The sequence below is a fragment of the Equus przewalskii genome, chromosome 6, assembly GCF_037783145.1.
Source record: "Equus przewalskii isolate Varuska chromosome 6, EquPr2, whole genome shotgun sequence".
Lineage (NCBI taxonomy): Eukaryota > Metazoa > Chordata > Mammalia > Perissodactyla > Equidae > Equus > Equus przewalskii.
In genome coordinates this window covers 28,984,893-28,994,126 of record NC_091836.1, presented here as the reverse complement: position 1 = coordinate 28,994,126, position 9,234 = coordinate 28,984,893, and the positions used below count along the sequence as shown (strand labels likewise).

Here is a 9,234-nt window from a genome sequence, read left to right as displayed (position 1 = left end):
TTGATTTTGATTATTTTGGTAAAGAAGATTGCATTTGTTTTGAGCAAGTACCACCTTGACGGACTTTTGTTGAAATGGATAACCCATGAACCAAGTTTTGGTAATTTTATTTTGGAGCAGAAATCACTTTTGAGGATAATGAGGAGAGAAGGGAGAAGGCTGAGTGATTATTCCAAAGCTGGTGTAGGAGTCCAGAGGCTGAATTCTTCTGATTTGTATAGAAGGCATGTAGACAGCTGGAAGAAAACATTCCCTCATACCTATCAATTGGAACCAACTTTCCACCAGCCTACAAATATTATCAACCTGCCCTCCCCACTAAGTTCATGCCCAGTAACATAAATGAAGTCACATTGTTGCCTGGTATAAATTATTAAGTTGTTCTATGCATGGTGTATTAGCATACTCCTGCCGCTCAATTTCATACCGGCAGCATTTTAACATACATTTGCTCTCAGTTGAATTTGCCTCATTCATTCATGCATTCCTTCATGGGAACCAAATATGTGCCAGCAATCCTACACACTGTGAAAGAATAAAAGATGAAAAAGGCATTTTCTCTGCACTTTAAGGGCCTTACTCTGGTAGATGGGGTGAGAGGAACAACATAGGTATTAAGTACATAGAATTCAATGTAGAAAGTGAAAAGGGCCATAGAGAAAGGTCAGGAATGTTCAGGAGAGGGAGAGGTTGTTTCCTTACTCCCTTGGGGATGGGGATCATTGAAGACTTCACGGGGGAGATGATATTTAAGCTGGATCTTAAATATGGGTAGGCTTTGGCAACGTAGAGATGAATGGGAAGCACATTCTGGGAGGTGGGAACTGCCAGAGTGGAGGCACAGAAGAAGAAAAGCATGGGGGAAATAGGAAAAACACAGACTTGTAAGTGGTGTGGTTTGACGGCAGGGTGCGATGGAAAGTAGGTGAGAAAAGCATAAGGAGAAGGTTGAAAGATCTGCAGGGGCTGGATCAGGTAGGGCCTGCAATCTTCTGGAAATAATGGCAGCGTCAACAAATCTGCTGTTTCATTGGAAACAAAAGACATGCTAGCTGAATAAAAATGTTGTTTTTGAATTCTGTATTTATCGGTCAACCTAACCACTCAAATTTTAACAATTTTGTTATCTGACATTTCTGAAAATTGTTTCCTGCCTAAACTGGACATGGCTGTTGATAAGTATGGAGCATGAGTGAAAGTCAGCCTTCATCGCTCGTGTTTCACTGGCTGTGTTCAATAACAACAACGGCAGAACGTTCTGTCTGGTCACTTATTCACGCGAGAGGAACTTTGTTTGGCGTTGATGGGGCTGGAGGGGAACAGGCTGCAGGAGTGAGTTCAGGCATCTTATCACTCAACTGGGAGTGGGGAAAAAACACCTTTTCCTTCATGCCTCTACATAGACTTTTGGCTTAGAAATAAATTACATCAAAAACCACTCAGCGAGAACTAAGCCACTAAAAGCCGGAAGACTAAACCCAGCAATGTTATCTAGAAGCACGGAGAAAGGCTGAAGTAATAATGGAGTGTCTTCTCTCTTTTGAAATGGACATAAGGGGCACTGACAGGAACCTGCAGGTCTGGGCTAAACCACCAGACACACACACACACACACACACACACACACACACACACACACATGCTGTTTAGCTTATATAGAAAGGGAGGGAAAAGAAGCAAAGAAAAATAACCTCTAAGTCTCTTTGTAAAGAACTATTTTTCATCTGGTCCTCTTTAAGCTGGTTTTGAAAGTCCTGTCACCTCACCGAGCGTGTGGGCATCCACAGTCTCTTGATAATGCTGCCTTGCGCTGTTCACCTGCTCGCGACTTCTCTTCTTCGACCTTCATATTTGACCACGTTTTGGTAATTTTTAAAATGCTTTTCTATGCTCACTTAGTGCTATAGGATTACAGATGATGTGGAAATGGAAGTTACATTCTGTTATTTTTAATGGAAAAGCTACTAAGAATCTAATCAGAACAAGCCAGGTAGAATGACTTTCCAGGCAGGCTCCTTGGGCTACAGATAACAGGATGGTGTAATGGATTGAAAAGGAAACCCATACTAAATGTTCCTGTACAGAAATTGGGGGGTTTGGTTGTGTATTAATTTTTCACATTGATTCCACACCTTCAGTTCTGTATTCACACCCCTTTCCCCCAGTTTTAAAAATACTTGCTTTTCTTTTTTTTAAGAGCTCATAATTCACTTCAGACCATTTCGTTGCTCATTTCAGTTAGTTCTTCTGTATTCTGCAGGGCTAGGCTGTTTGTCTCTGCAGCTAATCCCACTAATACAACTTAAAGAAGCCCAGGAATGAGATAGAGGTGAAAATCTCTAAACAGCGTTGGCAGCAAACAGGAAGCAGCACCACAGGAGAGCCGGAATCTCACAAAAAGGAACAGTGTGGGTGAGAACAAAACAGCAGCAACAACAAGCCGTCTCTTATCAGAAGAGCGCTGAATCCATCAACATGAATTAACCATATTTCACTCCAAGGGAGATGAAGCAGAGTCTTGTTTCTCTAGACATTAAAAAAAATTTTTAATAACCCCAAGACTCAAATAGTTCTGCTTCCTCCACTAAGCCTGTCTCACTGCCGAGAATCTGTAGCCTCTCTGACTTTCTACACGGTTTGTATTCCGAACCAGACCTTCCGGCACTCTGATGCTTTACTTTCACCGTTTCTTACAGGTGAGTTTTGTCTTCCCAGGCAGAGTACGGATCATTTCTTCTACTTCTTCATTGTTTCCCAAGAAATCTAAGGTGGTGCCGTGAGCTCAAGAAATACCCTCTCGAGGGGCTGGCCCAGTGGCTTAGTAGTTAGGTTTGCATGCTCCACTTTGGCAGCATGGGGACTGTGGGTTTGGATCCTGGATGTGGACCTACACTCTGCTCATCAAGCCATGCTGTGGCGGAGACCCACATACAAAATACAGGAAGATTGGCATGGATGTTAGCTCAGGGCCAGTCTTCCTCACCAAAAAAATTAAAAAAGAGAGAGAGAAATACTCTCTCAAGTTCACTTCCCAATCTATGAAAAAGTGCCAGCAGGATGAGTGGTCCTTTAGTCCCTGTTCCCCTCTGACTTCTCCAACATAGTCAAGAGAGAACATTAGATTGGATACAAGGAATACTGAAGAGTGGACAGGATCCTTTAGCGAATTTTCTAGCAGAAGAATCACTGCATGTAGGTGATTGACCTCCAGCCTCTATAATGTAGATTGACACAGTCTAACCTGTCAATAGGGTCAAGTCCGAGACACAACATCAGTCACAACGCACTGACTCCCTGACATGCTTCAGCCAGTCCCAGCCAGTGAAATACTTACATGCATGCTCTTAGTTAATATATGTGCAGATTATGTGCTCAATTTCTTTACACCCCCTCTTAGCACCTCAACCCTTCCACCATTTCTCATCAGAGAGGTTGTTTTCCACTTTACTGCCTTTGTAGACTTCTGTCTTTCTTGATCTCAGTACTAGTTCTGCTATTTGTATAATGGTAATATTAGTATTTTTTTTCATCCATTCTTCAGATTTGGAAATTAGTATGAAATTAACAAAATTTGAAGGACAATGTTCTATCAGTAGTGACAGAACTTCTGTTATCTGATTGCCCTTAAATTACAATGAGGTTGTTGACCCCTTCAGTTCTAAAACTTGGAGATTTTTTTCCTTTGGAAGCCACACCCAGTTATGAGATTAATATATATATATATATATATATATTTTTTTTTTCCTATGAGAATAGTTTTCCAAAGGCATGATATCACCAATCTCTGAGGCTCGCTGTAGGATGATCGGGTTGTCAGCCCCTGAGGGCACTCCCTGTTTGGGTAATAGTGGGGGACCTCCTGTCTGTGGGGAGAAAGTGACCTTTCCCAGAAAGGCACAGGAATAGCTCATAGCTCAAGGCAACTAAAGGTTTAATTGCTCTCTTTGAGAAGGCCTCACAGGAAGCACTAGCTTTAAGTAAAATCTTTATGAAAGGATGCCTTCTCTGAATTTTCCAAACAGGCCTCTTTGTTATTACCTTGAGAGAGCTGACAACCAGTCAGGGAATAGAATCTCCCTTATCGTTTCCAGACTATTTTAGCTCGCTGCGCATACCCCATTGGTGGGAGGGCCACAAACGGTTCTCTCAAGCTTCACTCAAACCACCAATCTGTCGCGTCTGAAATGCCCTAGCCCTTTCTGGCCTCATGTACTTGACTCCTACACCATGGGGAAGTCCCCCTTGGATTCCGAAAGAAAATTAAACTCCTTGGAATCCAAAACTAATAAACTTTCACAGAGTGGCCCCAGGTGGGTTGGTTATCATGATATTTTGGTCTCACCTAACCAATAAGAGGGCCGGCTGGCAAATTCCCAGGATGGATATTCTCATATGAGCACTGGATTAGAGGAAGCCAAAAGATTTTCGGCCATCTACATGCTCAACTTACACCCCACCTGGGTTCTGAGGTAGAGATCTTGTGACAGTTGGGGCCCTGCAAGGCAATTAAAAGAAATAAAGCAAAGTATTATATTTTAATTGATGTAATCTTCCAGCTCCCAGTGGAATCTGGGGTGATATCTGACTAGAGTTTCCCTAGGTATGAATAGATGACTATTCTGTGAAAGTGCAGTTAGGAAGACAAAAGCCCACGAAGCCTGAACTTCATTAACATGTGTATCTGTTTGGGGGGGATTGGCTCACACTCCCAGGACTATGAAAGGAAAGAAGCCACCTAGACTTCTCTAGGGTCTGAACAAAGAGCTGAAGGGGGTGGGGGAGCAGAGAGGGCGGAGGAGAGAGGGAGGGAGGGAGACGGGCAGGTGGAGGGGAAGAGATAAATGGGCTTATATTTTGATTTGCTTTTAGAGTACCCGGATATTAGACACACTGAGCCACTCTTTCCAGACCAAAACAGCTTTCATCCATCACTAACATTTCAGGGTTTGTTTCTGTTTTATTGTAAATATTCCACTCAAAGAAAGATAGACAAGAAAAACTCCGTTATACAGTATACAGAGTCAGATAGAAAATACAGAATGGAAAAGAAAGCCAACAACCAACTGATCAAAAGTGGAGACAAACCAACCAAGGAAGAGAACTAGCTGGTTGCAAAGTCACTCCCCAGCTTGAGCGAGGTGCAGCGACGGTCCCAACAGCTCATAGAAACTGTCTAGCGCTGTCAGTTTTGTCTTTGCACATAGTGAAAGAAACAGACTTTATAAATGATTCATGGGGACATTTATTTCACTAATCCATTAAAAAAAAAGTCTGCTATTGATCAAGATGTCCTGCTCATAAAAACAAGTTTTTAAAAAAACAACCCTTCCCACCCCAAATGTGATCTGACAGTTGGGACCACATTGTCAGAAGCAAGGGATGGAGCTGCAGGTTGGAGCAGTGTGGCACCTTTGGGGTCTGCGGTCACTCGGCCTTCAGGAGCCCTTCCCACCAAATCCACGTTTCTCCATGAAGCTTGAGGCAAGGTTTAAAAAAGAAACTTGTGTCCTGCACAACTTGCCATCATTTGATGGTTAAAGAGGAAAAAAGGATTCAAATTCAAGAGAAGGAAGGTCAGCCGAGGACAAAACTGGCGTCCTTTATAGGAATAATCAGGGTACCATGTGGCCCCCAGGATGGCAGCTGTAACTAATAGTCCTGGCACAAAAAGGATGTCAACCTACCCAAACCACAAAAACATGGAATTAAGCTTGTCATCTTCCAAAGATGTCTTTATTTTAGTACATTCAGAACAGAAACAATGTGAGGACAATTTGCTTCAAGGTGGTGGTGGTGGTGGTGGTGGTGGAGGTGGAGGCGGTGCTATCGGCTGTTTATTTCTCTCTCCCTCTGAATTCTCTAAGCTTACAATCAGAAATTGCATAGAATTTGTTTTCCATCAGAAAATGAAAACTCTCTGTGTGAAACTCCAATTGGGGAAGCCAAGCAAAGGTCAAGCGGCTGCTGGCCCGCCTCGCCCCTCCCATCAGGGGAGCGCTCCGGCCCCTGCGCATGGCTCACAGGTACAGCAGTACCCAGCAGACATCCGACAGCCTGAAAAGCTATCAGATGGAAGAGAAGTGAAATGCTTTACTTGAAGTCACACAAGGGGGCTACTGCCCAAGCTGAGGACTCGAGAGTCCCTAGTTCCCAGGCCTGTGTATTGGCTACGAGTCTCCACCTCTCTCCCAGGAACCTGGTAAATTCTTGATTACTTAAGGTCTTTCCATTTAATAAACACACACACACACACACACACACACACACACTTGCCCCCAGGTCTCACGTCTAGTAACAAGAAATCACTCAATCCATGATAGCCTTGGGGCTCTGTCTTCATAGGCAGCTACTGAGTTTGGTTTCAGAGGTGCAGTTGACAAAGTATGCACCATCCCCCAGGGTGGCCCCATCCCTCCTCCGGTGTGAACGGTGCGTTCTATCTGAAGCCAAGGCCACGGTATGGGAAAATTGTGTGCCCTCTCTGCTCCTCAAAGAAGGCCCGGGGATCTTGGGTGCATTCTGCTCTCCTCCCCTGTCTCTCTGCTTCAGAGATCCCATTCCCAGAAGACCAAGTCAAACCCAAGAACAGTGGGAGTCAGGAAGAGAAAGAGAAAGAAAAGACATATTAACCCTTGGAATCCCAGGCATCTCTAGGTCTGTCTGAGTAAACCATGAGTTAATTGGTTTTTGGCATTTAAAAAATTACTTTAATGGATTTATTTGAACCTCTCCACCTTATTCTTCCCAAGACCCTTCTCCTACACTCCACAGGGCCCCCAGTCACCACACAGGAAGGAGAGTTCAGCACCTAAAATCTGATGCATCGGCTGCTCCATATCCTAAAATTTAGGAAAAAGGAACAGGGATTATTTAGACTTCCATTCCCTAACCCAGCCTCCCCTCCAAGAAAACAAAACAAACGAAGAGGACTGAGAAGGCAACAAAGGAGGAAAGGGGGAGGAGAGAAAAGAGAAACTAAAAGAAAAGAACGCTAACAAAAATATACAAATCCAGAAAAGGAAAACGTCCCTGTTGAGTTTAATTTTTTTTTTCCTGTAAGAACTAGACCCAGGGTACAACGGCCCCTTCCTAGGGGGAAATTAAACTGACGATGCCACCAATTCGTCAGAGCGTTCTGGGCAGGGACTCCCACCCCAGACTCTGTAATTTTGGCAGGAGGGAAAGGCCCGCTGGGAGAGGATGGGTCCTGGTGGCCGGGAGGGAGGGCGTCCCTTTGCCACTTGGGTGCAACGTCTCTGGGTGAACCCGGCTCCCGGACGAGGGCGCTGTCTCTGGCTGGGGCGTCAGGCTCTTTGATCTTTTTGTAAAGTTACTGGATCCAAAATCCAGAGAGAAGTGTGGACGCTGTACAAGTCCGGGCTCCCGCAGATAGCAGCGCCTGCCCAGCCCCACCGGCCTCTCCACCTGTCTCCAGGCGTCTGTCTCGCCGGGGCTACTCGGGCTCGCTGCTGTTGGTGGTCTTCTCCCACTCCAGGCTCTCCTCGCTGCGGGCCGGCGACGGCCGCGCCCGCAGGCCCTGGAACCTGCGGCACTCGGGGCAGACGCGGATATGCGTGCAGCCGCGGGCCACCAGGGCGGCCTCGTGCGCCAGTCTCTGCGCCAACTGGTCGGGCTCCCCCGCCCCGCACAGCTTGCCGTTGCTGAGCGTCGCCGTGCCCCTGGGCCTGCGCTCCTCCGGGATGGGGGGCCGGGGTGGCGGCACCCCGGCGCGCCGCCGGCGGGGGTGGACACTGTCCTGACACAAGATGATGCTGCGCAGCTCGGTCACCATCTCCTGGCAGACGGACACCTGGAAGAAAGGAGGAGGTCACAGCCCAACCTTTCAGAACCAGCCCCCATGGGTCCTTTGCGGGTCTGTTCGGGTGGGGGTTACGGACAATCTCACAGAATCATAGAATCTTAGGGATGAAGATTATATGAAGGTTTTGCAATCCATCTCCTCACTCCCAGCCCCCATTTAATATTCAAACCTCCATACCGTAATATTCAACAGCCCTGCCAGCTGATTCCCCAATCTTTGTTTGAACACCTTCAAAGACATGACCTCACCATGCTGGGAAAGAGCCCAGTGGCATTTTTGCACATTTGTGTTAAAAGCTGCTTCCTTCCATTGACTTAATTCCTCTCCCTGAAATTTTATCCATTGATCCCGGATAAATTTGGACCTTGAAGCCGACTAAATAAATAACCCATCCACTGCATGTCAGTCTTTCAAGTATTTGAAAAAGCTGCCATGTCTTCATGAACATTCTGTTCTCAGGCCAAAGATTCTCATTTCTTTTAATCAATGGGTTATGGCTGGAGAGGGTGCATTCGAATAATAACTATAACAATAAAAATGACAGCAACCACTACTCCTACAGGTCCACAATCTCCTAAAATAAAACCCTTGGGTCCAGCGGTGTTTCAGAATAATTTGGAGTTTAGGAAGGTAATACCATAGACATAGAGTATATTATGTATCACACCCAATATTTCTGTAGCAAAATCTATGTATGTTCACACTGCTTTAGAGAAAGCCCATAAACATTAGCCTTATATAAGTTCAAGTCAACTTTTGTTGCAAAATGCATTTGCATCAAACTTACAAAAACTTGGAACTTTCCAAGCTTCTCAGGTTTCCAAACAGTGGATGAAGAATCTTGAACCTGGACTACTACTACTATTATACCCATTTTGCAGATGTGGAAATGGAGGCTCAGAGAAGTTATGTATCTTGCTAAAAATTACTTGGCTAACAAAGAGCTGACCCAGAATTTGAAGCTAAACCTATCTACTCCAAAGCACACGCTTGCTCTGCTCAGTTCTCTACTCTCTGCTGGAAAGGACACTTTCCCAGACCACGATGGGAGAAGCAGCCTTCTGTTCTTTTGTGTTCTTTCCCCCAGTCTTCCAGTTCTGTCAACAGGACAGTCGTTCTACCGTAGTAAAAAGTTAACGTAGCCTTACTCTTCATTTTAGCTATTAGAAGGGCTTTTAACTCCCCATTGGATTTTTCAAAGTACGTCCAGACCATAGGTGAGCTCTTGGGAGAATAACCAAACGTGCACGGATCCTCTACCTGAAGCAGCTACAGAGAAGAAGTATCACCTGATGGAGTATGGCCTGCGTTAGGACTTGAGACCTGGATTCTAGACCCACCATTGTTACTAAAGAGCAGAGACTCTAGCCAAGTCACTTAAAAACACCACCACCTGCCTAATCTATTACATG

The 9,234-nt window shown here is 45.2% G+C and overlaps 1 protein-coding gene across 13 annotated transcripts in view; it reads right to left on the bottom strand.

Moving 5' to 3' along the window:
* Positions 1–4,937: 4,937 nt before the first annotated feature.
* Positions 4,938–9,234, bottom strand: part of GRIK4 (glutamate ionotropic receptor kainate type subunit 4) — a 413,573-nt gene continuing 409,276 nt past the window's right edge. For all 13 annotated transcript variants that reach the window (XM_070625039.1, XM_070625048.1, XM_070625046.1 and 10 more), the window contains one exon: positions 4,938–7,810. In XM_070625039.1, coding sequence (XP_070481140.1) covers positions 7,454–7,810 — 357 coding nt within the window. In that variant the 3' untranslated portion in view covers positions 4,938–7,453. The remainder of the gene's footprint in view (positions 7,811–9,234) is intronic.